Source organism: Oreochromis aureus, linkage group 8 (assembly GCF_013358895.1).
Source record: "Oreochromis aureus strain Israel breed Guangdong linkage group 8, ZZ_aureus, whole genome shotgun sequence".
Lineage (NCBI taxonomy): Eukaryota > Metazoa > Chordata > Actinopteri > Cichliformes > Cichlidae > Oreochromis > Oreochromis aureus.
The window spans coordinates 3,467,569-3,494,633 of record NC_052949.1 but is presented as its reverse complement, the minus strand read 5'-3'; the positions used below and the strand labels follow the sequence as shown (position 1 = coordinate 3,494,633).

Below are 27,065 nucleotides of genomic sequence, written 5' to 3'. Positions count from 1 at the left end.
AGTGGTGCCTGTGTGTGCATACATAACAGTCATCTACGTGAAGCCTTGTTGTGTTTCCATGCTTCACTGCACACGGAGCTCAGCTGCACATGAACTGCACGCTCCAAAGACCCATCGTGCCTTTCTTCTGTGCTGCTCTCCAAGCTGCGAGGGCTTGAGAAATGTCAGGATTTCACAACGTATCACACCGAATAATCTTCTCAAGTGAACATCTTGACAAATGAACTCAGTGAGGCTGTGTGCTGAATACTTATAAACAAATTAAATGCAAATCAGGAAAGAGACAGCAGTTCATTTTTTTTTACTAAGGTTCTCTGCGTCAGTCTTGGAGATCATTCTTCAACTAATTCTTTTTAATAGTAAAAAATGACGTTGGGGTTAATGTTCACTCTGGATCCATAATTCATCCATTTGCATTATGCTAAACCTTGTCCCTGAACTTGACCTCTTCACTGTGCTTGTGGTTTTTGAGCTTTTTAGAACATTTTAACTGAATTATGCATCACATATGATGAGTGAAGCCCTGTATTTTTTTTAGTCTGATTAGTTAATCAGCTATGCATTGCACCTGTACGGTTTGTGAATCAGCTAGCATTAGCTGATAATTCACCGCTCCATCCTCTCATCAAATGATGGTCACTTCTAGCTGCAGAAAACGAACCTGGAGGCAACCGAAAGGATTCCACTGAGGCTTCAAAATGCAGAATCCAGAATCAGAGGGTGCCATAACTCATCCACAGTTTGTGGTAATGGATGGATACTTGTATGACTACTATGACATTTTTGTAACCCTAGCAACCTTACTGAGGTAGTGACTGATAAACTCTGTGTTTGGAGGTAACCTCGAGTGTCTCCTCCTGCTGGTGATTTGAAAGAATACAGGTTTTAAGCATTTCTGCATTGAGCGTTCAGGTCTGATAGCTTTTGTGTTTACTCGATGGTGTCACTGACTATTAGGTTAGGACTATCAGGCACAGGTCTAGAGACAGGACGTCAGCGCTCTGGTATCAAGGGAGAAATATGTAGTCCTCGGTCAGTTGGAGAGTAGCTGCTGGTTGTTGCTGGGTAAAATCCGTCACAAAGAGGGTGTTGCACTAAAAACCTTCATGCGATTGCTTTGGTCCCTAACAGATTACCATGACTTGTCTTCAAAAACCTGCTAACTGACCACTGGGTGGCTCTCAAACCATCCAAGATGGAGATGGCAGAAACACTCATTTTGGGAATTCAGGAACCAGTGGGTGACATCATGGTGGTCACGTCCATCTTTACTGTCTATGGGTGAAGTACCATCATGTTACCAAGAGAGAACATCCAGCAGCCACTCACCAACCACCTGGAGAATACTCATTTTCTCTGGTTGGCAGTTGGCTTAGATACGAAAACTACTTAATTAGTTTACGAGTCATATTCTGATTTAAGTCAAAATAGACCTTTCAGTAATGTTAAAGTCAAATTTCTCTCCATTTTGTTCCTCACCATGTGCCAGTGCTTTTCTGAAAAGGACATTTTCATGCACTTACTCACACTGCTGCAAGAAATAGCATTTATTAGTCAGAGGCGCTTTAATGCCCTTCAAAAATCAGCGAGTATTGTCTTCCTGGTGAGGTCGGGCAGCATTATCCACCAGCGTCTGTCTCCTCACTGAAAGCAAAGCTTCCTGTTGAGGTGTAATGCACCATTAGGCCATGAATGTCAAATGCAGTGATGGCACAGATGTCAAAAACATTTTAACCATTATCTTCAGAGCACATTTCATTAATATTCACATCCATGTGTCACATTATCAGCCGACACAGCCACATTATCTGCCCTTGAGTGTGAGGTTTTTTGGTTTTTTTTACTAACATTCAAATCCTCGCAGCGGGCTGTCTGTTTCTCCTCTCTGTGACAAAGCAAAACCCACAGAGAACAATACAACTGCTGTTTATCCCCACACAGAATAAAATAACCATGCTCCGGTTGTTTTCAGTGCAAGGCACCCACACATACACGTACAACAATATCCCATCATCCCAAGGGACAGCGATGTGTTATGATGGAGAGAAAAGAGCAGAGAAGACGAAGACAAACAAAGGAGTGACATTCATGTTTGTCATGATGGGAGGTCAGAGGGAGCGACTGCACCGCTGGTTTTTACACTGCTGTGACCTTTAAAAGATCACAAACACACACAGAGAGCTTACCATGGGGCACACTTTCAGATAAATGCCTCAGCATGTGAGTGTGAGAACACTTCATTTGAAATGTAAGAAAAGATAATGGAAAGAAAGTCAACGAGTAAGAAATAAAGAAGGAATTGGTAGAAAAGAATCAAAAGGAGTAAAAAGAGAGAGGAAGGTCAGGCAGGAGAAAGTGCAGACAAAAGATGGGAAAGAAAGAGCAAAAAGTGCCAGACGAAGACAGGAAATCGAAGATATTATGGAAAAAGAGAAAATCTGGTGATAAAAGGGGAAAAAGAGAGAATTTGGTAAAGAAATAGAAGAAAATGGTGAACAACAGCAAGAGAAACATGAAGAAAAATGAAGAACAAGGACAGACAAAGGAGAAAGAAGGGAAAGAAAGGAATACACAAAGTCAAGAAAAGGAAAGAAGGCAGAGAATCGGTGAAGAGGGGAAAAGCAAATGAGAGAAAATGAAGAGAAAGAAAGAAGAAAAGGGAAAACAAGGAAAATAAGAACAAAGAACAAGAGAAACAGAACTTTACAGGGAATAAACAGCAAGAAAAGAAAGCCTGGTGAAAATGAAAAAGAACACAAAACCAAATGAAAGTAAACAAAAAAGAGAGAGAAACTAAAAAATGTAAAAAAGTGTGAAGGAGAAAGGTGGAGGAAACTATCTACCACTGCTGGACATCCTGCTGATGTTCCCGTCAGGCCCTCCAGAGAGCTCTGTGCTGAATAAACCAGACGAGACTGTGGTGTTTCTGGGCAGCGCGTTATCAGGGGAGGGAAACGAGAGCAGAGCCGCAGGTGGAGGCTGTCAGACAGCCGATGATACGTTCAGCATACTGAAGTGTAGTTCTGCCACAGCAGGGCAGGGGAAATCAGGTAGACATCACATTCATGCACACACACACACTGAAATAAATAAACTCCTGCAGGCAGAAGTGCCGACGCGGGTGATCCGGAGGACTATTCTCCTATTTGTACAGGGTTGCTGAGCAGAGATAATATGGCTGCTCCGGGGAGATGTGTTTTGTGGTTAGCAGCTCCGAATTACAGCGTCCTGTGTAATTAGGTTACAGTACGTGGGCTGCCTGCTTATATGTAGGAAAGGCAGATCTGACTCCCGAGTGATATGAATAGCTAATCCTCCATATCCTATGTTTCCGTACATTGTAATTGTTCTGTGACTCCACTCGAGGGTCTTAAGTTGAATGACAGTGAAAGGCTTCGGGAGAGGAAATTAAAGTGGGGAGTATTTTTTGAAAGTGGCCCATAAATTCTGGAGACCAGCCTGTATGACTTTGCAAAAAAAGAGCATTCATTTGGGAATGAGGGCATCTGCTGATGGAGTGTTGCTCTTATCTGTGGAAAGAGGCAGGCAAAAGATTACACTTCCTGAGAAACAGTCACGATACTGAAGAAGAAGGGGTTAGAGGATGGGTTTTATTCCTGGGAAAGAGGGCTGTGAGTCAGCTGGAGATGTCCACTATCCGTGTTTCTGTGAAGTGACAGATCACAGAAAATCCTCCCAGTCCTCTGCAAGAACAGAAAGTGTCGGAGAAAATAGTTTCAGTGGGACTCCATACATGAATGTGGAGAGATGAAGAGAAGAACCCGGTGTTTATTCATCATCCACTCATCAAAAACAGTCTTACTTCCAATTCTTCACACGTACGCTTGGCCATATATTACAGCTCCCTGACGAGTTCCCTTCTGATTGGCTGAATCCATGGTGTGGTTGTTGATGTGCCAGCTGTGTCCGGCCATTAAAAAAAACCAAAAACCCCCTGAAAGCCATCATATTCACATCAAAAAGAAAATGCTGAGCACTTCCTGTTTGTTTTTTCTATTTGTGCATCTTTTCAAATCCTCCTACATATTATTCCACAAAGTCCCTCCATAGACTGTTGTTCAGCCTGGAGTACTTTACATTCAGGTTTTGGTGTCTTGTTCTTGTCTGAGTTTGCATTAATACATAATACCTTTAACCAATGACGTCTGGTTACATCCTTCTATTTTGCACTCCTTTCCACCTAAACAGAGGCTAAACCTAAACCTAAGGTTTAGGTTTAGCCTAAACCTAAACCTAAGGGAGCCACCTAAACAGAGGCTCCCTTCCACCTAAACCAGAACCCGAACTTTTCATATGAATGCACATCACCACCCTCCTGCATCCTCCTGCAGTATTTCTTGGAGTTTCAAACAGCAGCAGTTATTCTGGATGGAGCATCACAGAGGATTTTCCCTGCCTTTGACAAACTGGCGCTGTATGACTACCTGGGAATGAGAGGGAGTTGAGTGACAGTGGGAGTTGAAGTGAAAATTGTAACTTCATTAAAGCAGACATGTAGTGAATTTAATGCAACACACTGACTGCTGACCGCTTAGAAAAATTTCAAACTTACCAACAGTGGGGAGCTGGAAGAGCTCATTAAAACAGAAGAAAAGATGTTTGGTGGTGTCAAAGGAGCATTGTAAAGTGTATCGTTTTGATGAAAGGATTTTGTGTGAAATGTAAAACTGAAAACAGAGAGTTTATTCTCCTGGTATTTCTTTGCTTTACAGTGTAGTGACATTGTTGTTGATGAAAAATGTTCAGGTTTAATTTAATGGATCCTTTGGGTCCTCTGTAAACTCTTCATCTCAACCTCTTTGTGTTCATTATAAGCAGGAATATTATTATGAGGGTTATTTTTGATAACTTCATAGGAACTGTAGTCAACAAATCTCTGTGAAAATGCCCATAAAGTCATCATAATTAGCAGCAGATGGTAAATTAAATTACCAACATTAATACAGTTGATTTAGCCAATTCAGAAGGAGCTGCATGGTCTCTGCAGTTTGCTTGTTAATGAGCTAGAAGTGCGCTGCACTTATTAACAGTGATTTCAATAGGCGGAAATCCAGTGGGCAGGGAGAAGTTGAGTTTAGCTGTGAAAAGTAAGAGTAGGTGGGAGAAACAATAGCACATGAACTTTTTAAAAATCAAAGCAAGGTTTGAGTCCCTCCTGACAAAACGAGTCCTGAGGCTGTGTTACAGTGAGTCACAGCGACAGCTTCCCCTTCTTTGAATAAATAGTGCCTCAAAATCCTGCTGAGCTTTTCAAAGATGACTTAAAATTTTAGACACATGATTATTGGACGGTGGTAGAGTGGCCTCACAGCAAGAAGGTTCTAGGCTTGAAACAGCAAAGCCTTTCATTTTAAACTTACATGTTCTCCCTGTGCCTGCCTACATTTCAATGGTGATCAATAAGCTGTCGGTCTGGATGTGAGGGTGAATGGTTGTCCGCCTCTATGCATTAGCTCTGTAATGGATTCAAAACCTGTCCAGGATGTGTCCCACTTGTTTTCCAGTTTGCTCCCAGTGCTAATGTCCAAGTCCTCCTAGAAGCAAATCTTTTTACTTTATTTATACACAACATTAAACAGACTGCATGGCAACAATTTACTTCATCCATCCATCCATCCATCCATCCATCTGCTTATTATGGGGGGTGGGGGGTCTGGAGCTTAACCCTGGACAAGTTGTTTGTGTATTGCAGATCATTTAAGCCATTTAAAAATATGAAAACAATTCAAACAGTAGTCAAATAAAAGTTTTTAAAAGTTAAAAACATAAACAGTAAAACAAACAACATCAATACCAACTGGGACAAGAATACATTTAAGGATATGCTGGGAAAACTGAGGCTGCACACAAAGGACTTAGCTGTGAACTGAACCTAATCTGAAGCTGGAAAGGCCAGCGAGCTAACGCATGTTTTCATTTGGGATTTGAATATTGTTAGTATGTTGGATGACCTAATTTGGAGGAGGAGGTTGTTCCAAAGTTTCAGAGCTGCAACTGAAAAAGCTGAGGAGCTACAATAGGAACTGCTACAAGCTGCTGATCAACTGACCTGAGGAAGTGGTATAGGATATACAACTGTAAATGACAGTATTTTAAAAATGGTCCCAGTATACACAGGATGTCAGTGTTACCATGCCAGAAAATGTGATGACTATGTTTCCTTCAGTATTTTGAAGTGCGATTGTAATATTAGTAGTTTGTTACATAAAATTATTTGATCCCTGAAGTTACATAGAATGTATTTGCCTGAGATTTAATGCAATGCCAAGGATCAAAGCTATATAAAAGCCTCTGGGCAGGTGTACTGAGACCACTGTCTAAATGAGTGGAGAGCCTGAACATTAATATCTATGATCACGGGAACATAAAAACTGATTCTATTGGATTGTCAGTAAAATCTGAAAAAAGGCTTTAAAAAGCTTTTTTGCCTGCAAGTTCTACTTCTGTGCCAAGAGTTCTCTCTAGTTTATTGAGCCATAAATCTTAACATCTATGGTTCAAATCAGAGTGATACCATAATCAGTTCATCTGCTCATCCCACAAGAGCTCTGAAGAAATGCCATGGTAATGCAAAGCATGGACAGTCTTCAGGGTGACATTGATGAATTAAGATGGTGATAAAATGATAATAGGATGAAGTTGGTCTGCTAACAGTTTGATTGCATCAAATTGCCAAGATGACCCATTCTGTTTGTGATTGTGTGGTGATAAATCAGCAAAAATCACAAATCTGTTGGACAGAAATTCACATTAAAAACAAATTAATATTAACCACTTTCCTTCAGAAATTACTCAACAACTTGTGACATGGTTTCTGCAGAAAAGGACATCCTCAAATGTATATTGGAATATAACCAGAACACAACCAGCTGAGTCAAGTTCCTTATTGCAAAGAGTCTGTGTTTATACATTACATGGCAGTTACTTCAAACCTTTGCCAAGAGTGAATGCAGTGAGTCCAAGACAGACAGCGATTGTTTGGAGACAAATTACCAGGCAACCTGTGCAATCATCTTGTAATCAAAAGTGGTTTCTCAGAGGTTGAAGGTACTGCACGCTCTGTCTTTCTTTTTTTCCTCCAAGTCTCAATGAGGTTTCTGTCCTACTTTGACTTTATAAGTGACGCCATAAGTGAATTTATTCTGTATTCTAGTGGAAAAGAAAAAAAAAGCACACTTATTTATATCTATACCATAAGTCGCATGCCTGCTTCCACACACCTGAAACTGTTGTGAACCTCTGCTGTGGTAACAGATCTACTGGCTCATATGGTTCCCACTTCTACTGTTTATTTGCTCTTTTGAGGAAGGGCCATGATAAAAGCCAGCTTTGGCGTTTCAGATTCTCTAATTTCTAGATATTTGGTGAATGTCATTTCTTCTCACATGTTTCTTTTCTTTCTTATATGTTTCTATTGTTTGAGAGCAAATGTGAAGAATGCTTGTCGCCTGCATTGTTTCGAAATGTAAGACGGTTTTATAGATGAGTGTGTGAAAGGTTAATTTTCTTTCTGCTGTCAGGGCAAGTTCTTCTTTGTTTTGGCACAGCATCTGTGAGGATTATGAGGACATTTGAATAAGTCTGAAAGGGATTTCAAGGGAAGAAGTCACCATGGAAACCATTTGATTTTATTTTTTCGAGCGTGCTCTTGAGTGAGAAATTCCAGCAGCTGTTCACTAGCATTTGGTCCTGTTGACATTCACGTTGGTGATGAGAAACTAAACCTGCATTACTGTTGTTGTCTTTTTCTATATGTCGCTCTGTCAGTATGAAGACTGACCAGAAGCAGAAGTGTGTGCCAGCAGATGTACAGCAGATTGGTTTCGTATTTGTCCCCCAACGCAGATTGTTCATGACCAGATCATCAGCTTCACGCGGTTCACATGTGTTTGCCCCAAATGTTCTCCTGTTTAACTATCTATAACCCTCCCACCACCCATCTGTTTTGCCTCCTGTCACCATACCTCTCCTCTGTTGTTGTTGTTTTTCTTTAATAATGACTCTTCCTGGTGCCATCTTGCTCTCGGTAAACATGGATGTACCGAATGGTGTCAGCAGGAGTTTTGCAGGGTAGCAGAAGACAGAGGAGGGCTTTCTGTAAGACTTATTTTACTAGCACCAGTATTTTTGATGCAGTGGCTATGTTGGCTGTGAGAGCAGAAGCTTCATCTCTGTCACCAGTTTGGCACACAGACACTCATGCATTCAGGAGCTTCTACTGATTCTATCCATTCCTTAACTTATGATCCCCATTCCTGTCATCTGCAGTAGTGATTGATGTGTTTCTTATGAATTTATTTAGAATTCACAAGAGTATTTTAGGTGTGATGTGCATTGAATAAATACAGTATTTTTTATGCTGTAAAACCCCTAAAGGCTGCTTAACCAGACAAAAGTGAAAAGTAATGGTTGCTCATGCTCCTCAGATTGCTCATAAGATATTAATTAAGGGCTTTTCTGTTTCTGGTTACTGCAGACTGTGGGAGATTTAAGAACTTATAATATTAATGAAGCTCGTGTGTGCAAAATGTGGAATGATTAAAGTGTTTTTATTGATTCTGATAATAATCTAATATCTAAACTTCTATTAATTAATTATATATTTCCATTGTTATTGTAGGATTTTATGCATAAACACCATTTGAATCATGAAAACTTAGTGGTGATTTTCATCCATCCAATGCAGTTTTATTTATACAGCGCCAAATCACAACAACAGTCGCCTCAAGCCAACATATAGTAAGACCTTAGAATAATACAAAGAAATCCCCAACATAAAACTCACTATGAGCCAGAAAAAACTCACTTTTAACATAAAGAAACCTGCAGAACTCAGGGAGAGGAAGCCATGACCGGTTTAGGTGGTGCAGAGGGAGAAAAATCCATCCATGCATCTATCTCCAGTTTTTTCCCATTCCCTTTTTAGACTTAGACTTTAGACTGTTTTTCCCAGAAACATTTTCCAGTTCATCTTAACGGATCCTGAGGTACCTCCAGGCCCTATTAGTTATATAATCTCTTCAGGGAGCTCTGGGACTATTCCAGGATCTCCTCCCATGTGGGTGTGCCTGGAAATCTTCCAAAGGTGAGGTACCCATGAAGCACCCAGCTTACATTCATGTAACAACTCAGCTGGTGACTTGAACTGAAGGAGGAGCTGCTTTACTCCAAGATTTCTCCAGATACTTGAGTGTCCTAACGTATCTGTAAGGATGGGTCCAGCCAAGAAACTCATTCTTTGGGACTCTACACAGTGGTCAGTACCATATGTGAGTCTTGGAAGCCAGTGTCTGTGCTTTCTGGGTTAGAGGTGCTGACTGATATTCTGGCTAACCCAAAGTTAGTATAAACAAAAAAAAAAAAAACCCAATCCCCCCCAAAAACAATATTTAAAATGTCAGGATGTACCCATTAGCTTTAACGGGGCTTTCAGGCTCACAAACCCCTTGAAGATGTAGAAACATGGCCAACAAATCTCATGATAGAAGACAAATGAGGTCACACAGTGGGGAAAACATCAATCCTCAACATTTTTAAGCTGACTTGTTGTCTGTCATGGTTATTTTACTTCTGTGGGTTGCAAACAGCACTCATTTTGCATATTCTCATGTTTGACTGTCACTGTATTTAGCTGTCAGTCATTACGTGCCAATCAGTCCAGCAATACCTCAGTGAAAAGATGCTGAGATGTGGTGTGAAAGACAACAGACCATCTTCTTGAAAAGACATTGAGAAAAAGATTTTATTTCCCTTTATTTCTTTATAAAACTAGTGAAAATACACTCCCCTATTACAGCACCTCTAAAAACTCTGTCCAGCATATTCAAACCCAGATGAAGCAGCAGGGCTGACCACTGCCCCACCACGCCAGCCAAGCATGTGGGAACAATAAGTTTTGCCTGTAAGGAGTCTCATATAAGTAAAGTCATCATGCAAATTCCATGAGACACAGTTTATGAAATGGCACACACATTTTTAATTTATATTTTAAAAAATTACTATCTGGGAATACAACCCCAGTGGCCTAATGGATAAGGCACTGGCCTCCTATGCCAGGGATTGTGGTTTTGAGTCCCATCTGGGGTGGGAAGTGATTTTACATAATTTCCTTAGGGATTAATAAAGTATTCTGAATCTGAATAGTCTGTGCAAGTGATGTTTGGCTAAAATATATCTGTTGTGGGTGTGATCCACATCTACCACACTAAAGTGATTTTAGCCTTGTCAGGTTCTTTTAGACCTCGGTATGACATGTGATCGCCTGCTCAATGCACTCAGCCCAAAAAGATGAGATTTAACCCAGAAGTCAACGTCCATGTCTGCTGCTTGGAGGATATTTTATTGGAGCATGCCTGGTCGGTGACACTTTCAAACCAAACCAGATACAGTGTGTTTGTTTTCAGGTAAATGCTGACAGTCACAGAGAGGAGAAGTTATTTTTCGGTTGGTATACAATTTACGCAATTAAAGCGCTATACAAATACAGGCCATTTACCATTTACCGTTTACATCCATGCGTGATGTAACATTTTAATAAAGTTCAGTTGTGTCCAGACTGATGTAGTATGTGTAGAACGGTGACCTTTTGAAGATGCTATCGGCCACATTTGCATCTAGCTCAGAAAGCTCCTTGAACCCTGGTCTGGTTTCCATGTTCTTATCTTAAACATGAAGTTTGCGCGTGACCTTTCATTTCTTTTCACTGAAGGCCTCAAATGATTTCAGATATTTTGTCCTTTGGAAAGCCTCATGATTACTGATTAAAATGTCAAAAAGACCATCCTGCCCGGCTTTCTGGAATGAATATCTTTATTCCTCATCTCTTTTCACTCTCCCTCTATCAGCCTTAATTGGGATCACAGTGCTAAATCTTTGCTCTGGCCTTTTTCCAGCCCTTCAGGTGATCTCACCTTTCTTTCTGCTGAGCTTTAGATAATTTAGCTGTGTCGTGGACAGTAACAGGCCCGATGATGGGTGAAGGGTGTCAGCATTCCCCAGGATATACTTCCTGCTGATCGCTCTCAGATGGATGTGAGCGGCCAGCTCAGGCCGAGAGCCAGGGCAGAGCTGCAACTATTCTGGCTTTACCTCAGGCAGTGAATAGTGTCCCTGTCAGCTACTGCATAAAGTCGGCTATCAAAAGGGAGTAGGCTTAAAAGGAGTGACACACTGAGAGCTAAATTAGGTCTAGAAAAAAATGCCTGTAATGTAATAATACAAGTGAAATTGTGTTTGCTGGAAGAGCTTTTGTTTCATGCTCTTAACACCTGCAGAGTTAATGACATAATGGGTCACCCCATCCAGGCTGATAGCCATGGTATTATGTTGACGAGGCTCGGAGTTGAAACTTGACACAGAGGCTGTCCGCTCCGCTCTGATCGAAATGACTGATCTACCCCTGCTTCACTTTAGTGCATCTGACAAGACGAGTCACACCAGCATGGTGACTCAGAGCTGACGGAGCTGAGTTGCTTGTTGTTTGTGGTGTATGGAAAATACCAGCTTTGCTGTGTGTCAGTAAGAATGAAACCCCCAGGCTGCATCCAAAGTGATGTCACCCACTGGTTTCTGTTTTGAAACCTGAAATCTTGTGTTTGGGCTCCTGCTGTGTGAATTATTTTAATTATATGTTGAAGACAGTTCAAATAGGAGGCATCATTTGAGAGAATTAACCGTGGTTTACTAAGAGAGAGAAATGAATTAATGTATTTGGTGATTAAACTCCGGTGATGCAAGATGGCAGAATCGAATCAAGTGGTGATAGGGCTTAGGACATGACCCCACCGGACGCCTTTGGAGTCTAGATGCTGGAGCTGGCAAAGATGAAGATGGACCTCCAATGCAGAAATGGGGGAGGGGGTGGATTGCATGAAGGAAAGTCTTAAAGGGAAAATAATCAAAGAGCTCTAAGAGTTAAACTGCACAGAATGAAGCGTGCGGAGGCAAGCAAGAAGATGATTAGACTAGAGTAATGATGTTATTGAGTTTGACAGAGTGGGAAAGTGGAAGTGATGTAAAGAACAGACTAGCAGCCAAACAGCCAGGAAAGCAGGCAGATGAGTGATTACAGATCTTCCTTATTGAACTTACACATAAGCTTCATGTGGAGTGCTACGTTATCAGCTAAGTCACTCAAATCCATTCCTTTTGAATTGTGTTGATTTCATGAAAAACGTAAACGGTCTCTGTTTTCGGTTTGTTTTGCACTTCAAGCTTCACTGTTGCTCACTGGTTGGTTATCAGATATTTGCAGGTAAATTTGTCTTTTCCAGCCAAACTACTGCTGCTGATCACTGCTAGTGATCAAAGAAATCACGAGGAAGTTTTTGGTGCAACATTTTTTTGAAACTGATTTCACCTACTGACAGCCAGCAACCAGGGGAATGTGTGTGTGTGTGTGTGTGGGGGGGGAGCAACACACCTGTCAATCAAGCTAGCGATAGTTAGTGATAATAATGAAGGATGGAAACCAAAACTATCCTCAGGTCCTTGTTTTTGCAATGACATTGGCAGTTTTATTTATAGAGCACATTTCATTACACCAAAACTCAATATTCTTAACATGAAACTGCATCATGCACATGGAGTTAGTGAGAACTTTTGGACCCTTGAAGGGCTTCTAGTACAAGAGGTCATTTCACCGAGTGCTTTCACTGTCAGCAATACAACTCTCATCTTGTACTTGGCCGCTGTGGCGTTCCTCAAAGGAATAGTTTGACATTTTAGGAAAAACACTTGCTCATTTCCCTGCAAGGCTGTGGAAGGAAAGGTTGATATGACTCTAAATGTAAATATGGCCTCCCAGCCATGAAATTATTCTATCAGCATATCTCGGTTAGATTATTCTGATGAAAACACAAATTTTAAAAGGACACATGCTTGGTGGACACGTTTTTGGTTGGTGCTTTGTCATCACCATGATGTTGCCAGGCAACCTGTGGTGGCTAAGCTAAGCTAATCGCCTGCTGGCTCTGACTCCATTTTTAGCTTGCAGAAATTACAGTAGTTCAATATTTATTTTCAAATCTCAGAAAAATGTCAATTTTCTCTCTTTCTCGAAAAGTGAAGTCTCCACTTCAGTGCAACTTTTTGAACTATTGCTAGCATTTGATATTGCAGCAATGCAGAGCTCACAGGGTTTTGTGGTGCCGGGGTTTTCTGGAAATCAGTCGGTGTCATGGATATAATGCGGCAAACTCATTAAGCTGGAAAAATATCCCGAGTGGTTTTTCACTCAGCTCCGTCTCTGTGAAGGCAGAACAAACACATGAGGCTGTCAGATAGACTCAGTTTTTTTTCACACTCTGCAGTTTCTGCCTCTGTCTGCTCCCCGTTAGACTGCGAGCTGCTGCTCCTCAGCTCATTTCTGTGTGGAGTACTGAGATGAGTTTCTCTCGTGGGAGAAGCTGCAGAGTACACAGCTCTTTTCGTCTTTCTCAGATTCTTTCTGCCCTCACCTCGTCTCCTCATGCTCGCACTCGTTTCATCATTTAGTCATCAAGATGTGCTTCAGCGTTCTGCCAAGGGAGGCTAAAAATGGCTACCACCTCTGACTAGCTGAGAGCTATATGGTGCTCAGGCTGCAGGCAGTACTAGTAAAGTGAGAGAAAAAATGCAACATCCACTAAAATGTGCGTGCACCTTCTTACTTGTTCACTCTAGTCTATGTTGGAGTCTGCTTAGTGAAGTTCCCTGGGGAGGGGGGCTATCCCAGTAAACTAACTCACCTTAAGTACTAAACTTTTGTCCCTTTGGTTCTTGTCTCATTACAGTTAGCAAGAGAATGAATCTTCTCTAAGTCATTAGAATTAGTGGTCAATAGCATTGATTTTACACAGCAGACAAAAACAAGGCATTTCTTTTATATTCTGGACTGTTACAAAGACAGACTCAAGCACTACCTGTCACATAACATTTACCGATCTGAACAGCAGCATCGCATGACTGCACCAATATATTATCACTGACCTTTCTCTCCTTTTCCTCCTGCACTCTCTTTAGATATAGCAGCTTTACTAACTGCTGTCTAAGCTTTTTTCAGAGTCTACCTTAATTTTTCCACTGGAAAAGGCTTAGGCATAAGATGGTAACACTTTCTTTAACACACTGCTTCCCTATTTCAACACCATCCCACTATGGCACGCTTTAACTTGCATTTTTTAAAATAATGCTTCATAAATGTGCTATATGTAGGTATATGCTATACTCTGGGAATACATTGATTGCATCAATTACCTTCCCACCCACTCAAGACAGTGTTTGACATTCAACCAGCCACACCAGAAGCAGCTCTCTGCTCTGCATTGCTTAAAATAGTGTCAGATGAATTTTTTAGGGAGGTCACCTCGAGCTGCACAGAGCAGATGAGGAGCGCAGGAAGTCAAACACAAGAACAGCTTTAGAGAATACAAATACTTCACTTCCCAAATGTCCCAGGTATAATTTGAATTACCCACTACCCTAAAAATCAATTACCTATGCAAACCTATGACGCTAGCTAGCTTGAGGTGCTTTACCCTGTCCAGGTGAGTTGCTCACCTCTGTTTTTAGTGATGCCTGCTCTTTTCTGTGCTGTGAACAGAGCCATATGCCCAAATATAAATTGGTGGATCTTTAACAACTGCACAAGTTTAGGTGTCCATTTTCTACCACTGTTTAATGCACATGTGACGCACTTGTGAATACTTGTAGCAGTTGGATGGTGTTGACTTTGTAATGAAGGGACAAGACAGCTTATGTGTGCATGTGTGCATTTTTGACAAAAATAGAGCAATAATATAGGATAGCACAAATACAAAATTGCACCAGATAACAATGCTTTGTACGTGTAGAAAGAAATGTATAATATGAGGTAGTAACATAACAGTTTTACATGGGCTTGTAATAAAAATGCACCAGTGGGATTTAAATGCTCTGTATTAATTTTTCTGGCACGTAGGCTGTGTGTTGTCCTCAGATATTAATACACACTGTGTGTGAATTTGTCAGCAAGAGAGTTTTAGATAAACCACAACAGACTTGAGCTGTGCGTCTGTGCTCTGTAATTATCCCCCTGACAATAAAGGTAATTGAATGTAAATCTTCTTGTGTAGTATCGCTAAGCGCTAAATGGATATTGACTGATTTTAAAAAGCTGACTTTTTCACCTCTTCCTCCCACTCTATGGCATCATGTTACACTGTTAAGGGACCACTGTTTTATTTTTTTCTGTTTTATTAAAAAAAATCTGTAAAATTCAAATTCAGAGGCTGACTTCCAAAATCCCCTGAGCTGGCCAGCTAATCCTGTATTTAACTGTTAAATTTGCATGTTCTCTTCCTTCTTTCTGCCGGCCAGCCTCCCAAACAACAGTGCTCCCTCTCTGTCCAATTATACTAAGAGCCCAATACTCACTGAGAGCCAGTTGCACCAGCTTTCAGAGGATCAGCACAAACTGGCAGCAGAAATGACTCTGTGTGCTCTGTTTATTATGTATATATGTGTGTGTGGAGCTGGGTGGCACTGGTGTTGGCAGGAATTGGTGTGAGAGATTTACAGCTGAAGGCAATCCTGCCTGGCCGTCCTTCCAATCTGTTTCCCTGGTAACGGTTGCATTTCGGAAGTTGTCGGAAAACGAGGGGGGAAAAATGCTCTACTGCCCAAAAATGTCCCCAAAACTGGGAACAAGATTTTATTTATGAGATTGGACAGGATGCACGAAGCCCACATGGAGGATAATTCAAGCCACCGAGGCTTTGCTTTGAGACAGAGCCTGAAGAAAATACCTCACCAGAGAGCACCACCGCTTCTGAGCCAGGATTGGAGTGTGTAAATATTATAAATCAGCTTCATTAATATTGTAACATGATTACATTTTGCTTTTAATTATACCACCGGGTTGGTTGTCGAGATTTCTAACTGAAAAACTGTGAATATAGGAGAGGGAAGGTGCTTATCATCTCCCTCAATGCCAAAGTGCCCCACAGGGTGCCGTCAGTGTGGTGAACTGCTTTTTCAGTCTTTTTTTTATTTCTGCTTTGTTGTGCATGCTATGATATTGTGTGTGAAAAAGATTTATTTTAAGACTTCTTGTAGTGTGAACGGGTGTTCAAGTGAACACACGTATGGTGAAACCTATGCTATGATTACCAATAGTTTTTACAGGTGATGTAATAGAAGAAAAGGAACTACATAAAAGTATAACATAAACAAACTTTAGCTTCCAAGCTGGAAAGATAAAAATGGAAGACTCTCTGTAAAATGTCCCACATAGTTGTCCAGTGTTTGACTTCATGTGGGACTGCAGAGGATTTGTATGCCTGGTAGGCCTGTCCCACATCCTGAGACAGTGTCCCACATTTTCATTTGCTCAGTTTTGCTAATATTCAAAAGTCAGCGGTGCAGGACAGACATTATCTTCTGGCTTTTATCCAGAAAAATCTTTTCTTTTTTAATCTTTATGACTTGCAGAAAGCAAGGAAATCTCTCATCATGGATGAAGTGCAGGCTCCACTTCTGCTGCACCTACACCAACACTAACAGGGAACGTTTAGAGGGTCCACAAAGTTACGCAGGTTTCAATGAATGTGATGGAAACCACAAAAACATATATCTGTCCTCGACATGCTAAATAATTGGAGTGTGTTAATTAAGTGTAACATACCAGACTTTGAGATTAGCTTAGCCGATTAGCAGCGTGTCCCAAATTGTCTCAGACAAACACACTCTTTGACTCATTTTGTTGGTGTTTTCTGTCTTTTTTATTGTTACTGCTGCTGCATTTCTAAAACACGGATGACACACAAACACAGAGAAAAGTAACAATGCTCATTCTGCGAAAAAGGAAATTGATTAAAATACATGTTTATGACAAGCTGGTAAAGGTAGGCCCGAATTTACTGTACCAATACACTTTTATTGTTAGATAAAATATTACATACATAATATGTGCTGATTAGAATCTACAGAATAATTAGTATATTACATAACCAAATAAATGTATAGGAGAGTAAAAACGAAAATATCTGAATGTGAAATGTAAGTACAGTGTTTGAGTACATGTACTTCCTTTGTATAATGAATTTTTGAAGGGCTTGATCTCATTATTTACTCATTATTTGAGTTACTTTCAGGGCAGCCTGCAGGAGTGTGATGACCTGGGTCTATGACAGGCACTATGATTAGGAGGGAATCCATGAAGCTCTGCGTGAGATTACAACTTGTGAATTGTATGACCATGTTTCTAGTTGTTCATGTTGATGTCTCAAAGACATCCATTTTTTGGAAATCATCAGGTTGTTTTTCCATAATAACTCCATTTAGTCTTAGCAGCAGACTTTGAATAGGACAGAATAGAAACAAACTCTCTACAAACCATCATAAAAATGCACATCAGGCAGAGGTTGTTGCAGTATGAGCTTGTTTCTAGGGCACTGCAGTAAAGCAAAATAATAATGCTTCAACTCATCCCCCTGAATCTTATTATACAAAAACATCCTTTTTATTTGGTTACAACAAATTAAAGTTAGCCAGTGTCATTTCTTTTTTCAAATCACCATCAAATATCTGTCTTGTATATAAAAAATGTAATAAAAAAGAAAATTCCACAACCTTTAATTTCGGCGTTGTACTGTGCAGAGGTGTAATGTGGTTCTGGGTAACTGCAAGAAGACTATAATGTTTCCGAGAATTTAATTTCCATTAAAAACATGATTTTAGGCAATGAATCAAGCATTTGACTTTTTGCAAATGAAAATATGAGATATCATAAGAAAGAAATGCAATGAAAAGACCTGAATGTCATTACATGCTTTAGTGCCTTAAAAAAACAGCTCCCTTATATCTCAGATGCTTTAATGTGCAATTTGATCCCATGAATCTCATCCCACTGCTAACACTCTCGTGGCTCTCCTTCTGTCACTCTGTGTCCTGCAGATGGCGCTCCACTGAGTGAGCTGTCCTGGTCGTCATCCCTGGCTGTGGTGGCCGTCTCGCTCTCGGGTCTCTTCACCTTCGTCTTCCTCATGCTGGCCTGCCTCTGCTGCAAGAAGGGCAAGATCGGCTTCAAGGTGCGCCTCTCCATCTGCTTCCATGTGAAATATGATTACGTCTGAGGCATAGAGACAAATCACACATTTGCACATTAATTAAAGCATGAGTTTATGGACTCTTGCATAGAGATGTGCATGCTTGCTTTCCCTGCCCATAAGTGTTACTGCAAATGGCCTAAAAGTAAAACATTCCTCACAGGTTTTTATTAGATGACCATTATCGGCACACACTGTCTTCAGCCATTTATACTCATGTTGATGGAAAGAAGGATAAATAGCACACAGAGGTGGTAGAGTCCGTGTTTATGGAGTGGTGGGAGGCCTGCAGCTTTTCTGAACCGTCTTGTGGCTGATGTAGACCCCGTTTCTGAGCAGCACGCTGAAATGGGTCATGGCACCCGAGAAAATAGGACAGGGAACAAGGAAGATGGTGTGTATGTGTGTGACTGTATGCATGACCACAAAGTGCTTGAATATGTGCCCTTCTCTGTAGTTATTCTGTTTTATTGTGAGTTTCCTTTTGCAGCTGTGCTAGAAACAAACATATAGTTGTTTACAATCAGGGTCTGAATGAAAATCTGCAGTATATGTTCTCACAGGTCGTAGCAGGTGCCTTCATCTCTGTATTTTTTCTCTGGACAGTCTCACCAGCAAGAAAATAACAAGAGACAGAGGGAGGTTGTTATTTAACTGAAAACTGTAAAATAGACTTAAAAATTTTAATAGAAATTTAAATAGAAAATAACAAAATCCACAATGGAAACTGTTTGAAACTAAGTTAAACTCTTGGATCTGCCCACGGTCTCCTCCCAGCTGGACATGCCTTAAAACAGCTCACCTAAGAGCCAACTAGCAGTGCTCTCCCACGACTCATCAGGGAGTTCACTTCCTATTTGAAATGCGGGTGGGGGAGAGGGGATAGTCTACTTGGTCAGCAGCAATGCTTGGTGGTTGGTTCTCACATTAACATCCATGTAATCAGGGTCCAAAGTTAGCCAGCAGAGTACCGCACTGTGCGGCGGGTCATCGTCATTTCCGGCAACCTCTCATGTGTAGTCCATGAGTTTGACCGAGGCAAGGCTGAGATGAATTGGACGTGTGTCGAGGAGGGATAGTGGATAGATTAGACAAAGGATGCTGAAGATGAAGCTACCAGGCAGGAGGAAAAGAGAAAGACCACACAAAAGTTTGTGCAGTAGATGCAGATGAAGGAGGACATGCAGAGGGTTGGTGCAACACAGAAGGATGCTGGGATGGGGTCAGGTGGAGGCAGATGATGATTCTTGATCATGATTGTTTTGCTAAGTTCTACACATGACCATTTAAAACAATGAACATCAACTCAGAAATACATGTGTGAGTAATGCAAATTGTTTCACTTTCTATGACTGCAACTAGTGGCAGAGAACAGCTGTTACCAGAAGTGGAGCAGGCAACACCCTCCACCTCTCTTGATCGTAAGGGGATTCCACAGGTCAACTGGTGAGAGGCAACCTGTCTACAAACAGTCAGTCCGACTCAGACTGACTGAGTGCAATCACTCTCAGGCAGACTGACGTGGTTTGCAAATAATTGTCATCCAGTTTATAAACACACACAGATTGCCAAACACGGAGCAATTAGTCTGAGCCAGTCTTTGCCAACAAGGGCAACTTGTCTGCAATACATCTCCTTGCAACAGAAGACTTGGCTCGACCAGTTGGCAACTGGTTTTATTCTGCTTCCCATATGAAAGCAAGGTTGCCAAGCAAGTATGTAATGTTTCAGTTAACATCACCTACCTGGAGTCCAGTCCAGGTTCGGGCTGGACTCTGAATGTAAGCAGTTAATTTAAATTCCTGTTTGATATAAGTCAGATTTACAAAAAATGGAAACGGATTTGCAAGTTTTACACATTAAATGGTAAATGGCCTGTATTTGTATAGCGCTTTACTTAATCCTTAAGGACCCCAAAGTGCTTTACACTACATTCAGTCATCCACCCATTCACACACTGGTGATGGCAAGCTACATTGTAGCCACAGCTGCCCTGGGCCGCACTGACAGAGGCGAGGCTGCCGGACACTGGCACCACCGAGCCTCTGACCACCACCAGTAGGCAACGGGTGAAGTGTCTTGGCCAAGGACACAACGACCGAGACTGTCGGAGCCAGGGCTCGAACCAGCAACCTTCCGATTACAAGACGAACTGCCAACTCTTGAGCCACGATTGCCCCACATTAAACAGACTGGACACAACCCTGTTTTCTCTACTGTGACTGTAGCATTACACTGACATCACCGAGATTAGTGAAGACATGGCCTCTTCTTATTGGCTAAAAATGACTTGGTAATCATTTCCCTTCACCTAATAGCCAGCATGTTCACAGTCCAGGTTTAGCATGTTAGCATTAACTAACATTTGTGCAAAAAATTCCAAAATATCCTATTTGCACCTTTTTCAAAATGTGGGTGCAAAAATTTTTGTATATATAGTTTTTTCACGTTTCAAGAAAACAAATCACTTAAAAAAAGAATTAATTTCTTTGCTTTGTTAATACGACATTCCCTCTGCTCTCCCACAGCAAGCCTCTACTGTGCTCCATATTAATACACGACGCTTGTCAAAGGAACATGATTAATTCTTTACTTTATTAATTTATGTTGCATCATTATGTAAGGAATTAACATAATTCAAGGCGCTTTAGAGGAAATTGCCGAATCATTTATGCTACTGTGAAGCTGTTGAATGAGTGTGATTAGGCCTGCCACATGACTTTTCCTCACAGAGGCAGGGACATGTAAGATTGTTTTAATAATGAGACATGTTCGCCCTTAGGTACATCTCCATTCTCTCGCTCTTCTCGTCTGCTTTTTTTTCACCACTTCCTCTCCACTCTCGATCAGGAATGTCTGATTACAGCAATGTTTCTAGTCATATTGCATAACATCCTGTTCTCTCTTCAGCACTAAATGCATGATGGGTTGTCAGGCTGTATGTTACAAAAACGGATTCCTAGTGAATATATATGATGTGCCTCATGTCTGGTTTTTGTCTTCGGCTGGTTGGACCACCCACCTCAAAAACCTGTCGAGAGGAGTGGGAAGAGAGGGAAGTGAGAGGGCGCGAGGGCGTGAGGAAGGGCATACCCATGAGCATGCAGTGCATCCGGCCTCGGGGCCCCATCTGGAATTAGACACAGCTTCTCCCAGAGAAGGAAGGGGGAATTTTAGAGAGAGGAAAAAACACTTCAGGGGGGGCAAGATCGAAAAGCTCTCTGTGTTTTACAGACAGTAACAGGGAGGCGAGAGTCGAATTTAGGAGTTTTGGTCTGCTTAAACTGTTTGTTATCATCTCATCTAAAAGGTCACATGTTACCCAGTACATGGATAATTTGATTCCTGTCAATAGAGCTGTATCAGACAAGAATGAAGCAAAATCTAAACTGAGACACAAAAAGAAGCAATAATAATGTAACAGTAAACCTGCTTCCTAAATATCTTAATTTGCTGCATCCCAGTCTATTAAAACAGCAGCAATGTGCGACTCAAACAGTTTTCATAGTGAAAGTCTCTCAGTTATACAGCTTAAGGTCACTCGACCATGAATATTTCCTCTGCATTTCTGTAGCACTTTTCTATTCTTAATGTATAGCTTCAATACTTCAGCACACTTTAATCCCTCTATCTGCTGCACATCCACAGCCAACATCATCAAACCAGTTAGTCTAACAAGCATTTTTGTTTAGACTGTCAGAGGAAGCCCACAGGCAAGTTTCACACATACAGTCGGCACATGGAACACGATCCATAGCAAGGGAATTTTTAGAAAACCTGAATAACTTATAGAGCTAGTCAACTCTAAGTGTAGACTAAAGGTAGATGAGGTCAAAGGTTAAAAGACAGAGAGAAAAGCAGTGAAATAAATGTCCTCACAAGCATAGTGTTAATAAAAAATACATCTGGCTGTTTTTTTCTTGGTTTTGTGAAGAAGGGGACTGCCCCACAGATGTTCTCTGGCTTTTAGGAGAGAAAGGAAGAGAGCGAGTGATGTCACACATATAGTATGTGAATCCCCCCCATCCCCCACCTCTTCCCTCTTCCCTCACCCTTTATCCCTCCTCCTCCTCCCACTTGTATTTTTTCTCTCACACATTTTTCTGGGGGCTCAGTTTCTCCCCTCTCCCCTCATGAGATGACCAGAAGTTCAGTCCCACTTGTGAACTGGGAGATACTGCTCCTCCCTCTTCCTCTGTGTCCCCCCCGCCATTCTGGTTCTCCCTCCATCCCCAGTAATCCCAGGGACACTCAGTGGTCAAGCTGCAAACCTTTCTCTTCCTTCTTCTCTGTGGAGCAACAGTGAAACTCAGTGCAGACTGATGAAGCCTTTTGCTGCAGCCGCTCTTCCTGCCACTGCCATCCTCCTGCTGCCCTCAACCAATGGGAGCCCTGAAGTGGGGCGGGGGGGCACTCAGTGTGTAAGGAAAAAAAAGGTTGAGATGCTGTAACCCAAATTTGAGGGCATTTGGGATGTCATCTTCACCTGCAGATTTTGGGGAGAGGTAAGCTTGCAGATGATTTTGTAGAAAATTTATTTATTGTTACTAAGAAGGAAACTTTAAAGTAATATTGTAAACGGACACTTTGAAAAGGAAATCCAAAGATGTTGAGTGGGTTTCTTTATCTTAACAACAAATGCATTTCTTATGTTTTTTCCCCCTTTTATTAGTTTTGAGATGACCGATTGTTTCATGAGTCAAGTAAAGATAACATTTCTATAAAGCATGATGGAAATCGTGTGCTGCTTTTATCTGTTTTATACGATTGCAGAACCTTTAAGTTTTGGACTCATTACAGGACAAAACTTGTGCACAATAATGAAAAGTACACATTTTTGCAGCCATAGATTCAGCTTGTGTTGTGTAAATGCTGTTGTGTGTGCATGTGTGTGTGTGTGTGTGTGTGTGCAAGTCTGCAGTGACAGTGTGTGTGTCAGTGTGGAGAGTGAAACCACATGTTGAATGGGAGGGCGAGCAGGGCCGTGTGAAGATTTGGATCTGAAGGGGGGGGGGGATGCAGCGTGCACTAATGTGCTGTTTGTGTGTGTGTGTGTGTGTGTGTGTGTGTGTGTGTGTGTGTGTGTGTGTGGGCGCGCGCCCACTTTCTAGGGGGACAGACACGATGAGGCGTGAGATGGAGGTGTTTATGTGTGCATGTGTTTGTGTGGGTGTTGCAGAGGGCCGCAGAAGGTCAGATTTTTCCAGTGATGGGACACCGCTGCTTTCCAGCTCCCATCTGAGAGATTTTATTCTGACATCCGGTGTGTGTGTGTGTGTGTGTGTGTGTGTGTGTGTGTGTGTGTGTGTGTGTGTGTGTGTGTGTGTGTGTGTGTGTGTGTGAGAGACCACCTCCCTCCCCTCCTCGTTCATTGCTTCATCGATGTGTGACTACGTTCAGCAGACAGAGGCTTTCACCAGCTCCTAAATGCTTTTTTTTTTAATTGAATTGAATTTTTTACGAAAAAGAACGACATTCAAAAGAATATCCACAGCCAAAGTGAGCTAATATTTAAAAAATGTGAATCTGCTTCAGAATTTAATGGTTTTTTCCTTTGACGATGCCACGCCTCTCCACCAAGTTTCATGAAATTCAGCTTTGCAGCTGTTGTGCAAAATTGTTAAGCCCCGGCAGAGAAAGAAGCCTTTTTTTCAATCTCTGGTTGAATGCTGAATCTCGCATCTTTAGTTTGTAGTACAGCATTTTTTCTGCACATTTTCCAGTAGTGTTTTAGAGTGCAAGTTGATTTTTAGTATAGTTAGCATTATAGATTCTTCACTATATTCATTCATACAAGATTTTTACAAATGTGGGCACAGTTTTTCTTAGTTTTTTCTTAGTTAACAATTTAAAACAAGTTACTTCACTCATCTCTTGTTTTCAGCTTCTTTCAAGTTCAATTTGATGTTTAACCATATTAAAGGATCTGTCTTGCCAGGGATGTGGGTGTGACACCAACCTCGCTAATCCACTCAGAGATGCATTGATCACTCTGCCTGCTGCTGTTTAGGGCCTGTGAAGCAGAGGGATTGGCTAAATTGGTAGTAAATCATGTTAAAAGACCCTCTTTGTGCCTCAGTGTTTTATAAATATGCTCACTGTTAATTTTGCATGAAAATGTAATTTAAAGAAAACCATTTTTGTGGAGTGAAAGTAAGACAGCGAAGCTCTCGTCTCCAGTCTGTCCTCTACATGTTTCCAAAAGGCGTAAGTCATCAAGCTTATCTCAGAAGAGGATTGAGATACATGTAATCTTAGAGCTAATAATCTCTGGACATTCCAGACTGGCTTTGTTTACACTGCGACTCTCCAACAGTTTTACAAACAGCTCACAGAAACGCAGAACCGAGCCAGGACAGCTTGTTTCAGTTTATCTCAGCTCTGCTTCAGTGGTTGTGCCAAGATACCATCAACTTTCTACATAACCATAAATCAGTGCCACAACAATCAGGGTTAGTGCAAACAAAAACAACAAAAATCTCTGTTTTCTGTTGAGGGTCAGTGATGATAACTGAGGATCGCCCTGGCCCCTCCCCTCTCACAGGCCTACAGCAGCCTGATCGAACTGTATGATGCAATCCAGCATGGACGAGTTTGTAGTGTAAAGCTGCAAGGTTAAAGGTCAGGTGCGAAAGTCTTTAGCTTTATATTTTTCTTTATATTTTATTAGAAAGGAGCTTGTCAGTCAATATTTGGTATGAGCACCTTTATTTTTCAGCCTGAACTCTCTTAGACAAGCTTTCTTGGAAGAAAGGTTTTAACAGGAAGAAACCACCAGGACCGACATTCTTCCTGAAATGGTTTAAGCACAAGGAATGGACTGATAATGACTGAAGTTTAAATCATGAATCATTAGTGAGGTGATGCTGTTTTCTTGACAGCAGCTGTGTTTGTTCAGATTAAGGTTCAGTCTGCTGCGACGACTACAACAGTAATGTTTCTTGTTGCACTCACGGGCTGTAATAAGCCATGAGCTACATGTGGATAACACATGGTCTGATGGGTACAGGTGTGAGGTAGCTTCAGTAGGTTCCCATAATGTTATAAAAATGGTAGTTAATTGAACTCAGGTTGAATAATGAAGTTGAGAAAATGACCAGAAGTTCAGTCCCACTTCTTCTGGTCAGAAGAAGTTTAAGTTATAAAGTTTTTTTTTATAGATTTAGGAGTCTGCTCATCATTTAACATGGAAGACTTGTCAGCTCCCATTGACATCATTGTAATATAAATGCATAAGGGCAAAAGCTGCAGTGTTTTCATTGGTATGAAAGAACCCTCCATGCTTTGATTTAACATGCATTAACACACAGCAAGTTTCCATCATGAATATTTTCCTCAAATTACAAAACGTGGGAAGTCTCTGGAGAATTTTCACTCTGAAATAATGCATGCTGGGAAGTCTTCTAATGTGCGAGTTGCATTTTAAGGAGCTGACTGAACTTTCAGTTACAAATTCATTCAACTCTCAAATTAAATGCTGTTTAAGTTTGAAGTTACATAATTATTGAAATTTTACTCCACACTGTTTTACAGTTTTGAATTTTCATTTTTTTCATGTGGGAGCAGACTCTTCATTAGCTTGACCTTTGACCTTTTGTGCATGTTTGCCGGCGTGTTGCAGGAATTCAAGAATGTGGACGGGGAGGAGTACCATGCAGACATGTCCACCTTGGCCTCGCCGGCCTCCCAGGGCAGTCCTGACGTCTACATCCTGCCGCTCACTGAGGTGTCCCTGCCAGTCGCCAAGCAACCAGCTCGATCAGGTGAGTTCAGCTCAGTTTAGCTGAGCCAGGGCTGGAGCCAATCAGCTGGACCAAAATTTGCCTGCAATTCACCTAATGCAGGGGTATAAAACATAAGACCCGGGGGCCAGAATCGGCCTGGCAAAGACTCACTCCGGCCAACTGGATAGGACTGGAAAATTGGAAAATATTTCAGAGTTTCTTTGGTCAAAGTGGGCTGTAAATGACCTACGATGTAAAAACAGGCTGATATATTTAAACTACAGCGTGTTTAGTGCTCGATAACGGGAGGTAAATTAAGCTAAATAGTTAAAATAACTTCTGTGGATTAAAAAAAGAACAATTTTTATCTTTATTTTACTTTTAGGAAATCCAGCGTTGATTCCATTTCTGAACTGAAATAAAACATGTTCATGTTTGTTTGCATGCTGATTACTCAGCTGTGTTTTTTGTTTACGATCGTGGCTCAAGAGTTGGGAGTTCGCCTTGTAATCGAAAGGTTGCCGGTTCGAGCCCCGCCTCCGACAGTCTCGGTCGTTGTGTCCTTGGGCAAGACACTTCGCCCGTTGCCTACTGGTGGTGGTCAGAGGGCCCAGTGGCGCCAGTGTTCGGCAGCCTCGCCTCTGTCAGTGCGCCCCAGGGTGGCTGTGGCTACAATGTAGCTTGCCATCACCAGTGTGTGAATGTGTGCGTGAATGGGTGAATGACTGGATATGTAAAGCGCTTTGGGGTCCTTAGGGACCATAAAAGCGCTATATAAATACAGGCCATTTACCATTTTTACCATACTCGTGCTATGGCCCTCGTTTCCAAGCAATAACTCCAACAAACATTAAGAAGCCCAGTTCAGAACAGAAGCCTCTGTTTGTGCATCAGGAGCAGCTGGCTGTTGTGGATGAAGGTGACTGCAATCAGGACGCTGCTACAACTAATTCCTCTGCTGCTGCTTACTTCATGCCTTAAATCAAAATGGTGGATGTGGCTTGTGGTGCCATGACATTACTAATACAAAGAGGAACTTCTTTTCCTACAAATGCCCCTGTGGAGATCGAAGCTCCAGCAACACTTGCAGTTTAAAGAACAGTTTTGTTACTTGACCTTTTGGATTTTTTACTTGTTTCCAGGGGGTGTAACGAGGACTTCCCAGTCTACGAGTTTTTAAGGTTAACACTGTATGTTAACTATAACTATATGTATTATTTTTCCTTTGTTTTCTATGTTTGAATCCAGTTTACAG

At 41.4% G+C, this 27,065-nt stretch overlaps 1 protein-coding gene across 2 annotated transcripts in view; it reads left to right on the top strand.

The window, feature by feature from the left end:
* aatkb (apoptosis-associated tyrosine kinase b) overlaps positions 1-27,065 on the top strand; it is a 68,679-nt gene that overhangs the window by 19,499 nt on the left and 22,115 nt on the right. Inside the window, exons 2-3 of one of the 2 annotated variants that reach the window (XM_039616368.1) lie at positions 17,935-18,068; positions 25,708-25,849. In XM_039616368.1, coding sequence (XP_039472302.1) covers positions 17,935-18,068; positions 25,708-25,849 — 276 coding nt within the window. Of the gene's footprint in view, positions 1-17,934; positions 18,069-22,239; positions 22,592-25,707; positions 25,850-27,065 lie in introns of those variants that run through there. The other variant, XM_039616369.1, reaches the window with a different exon arrangement.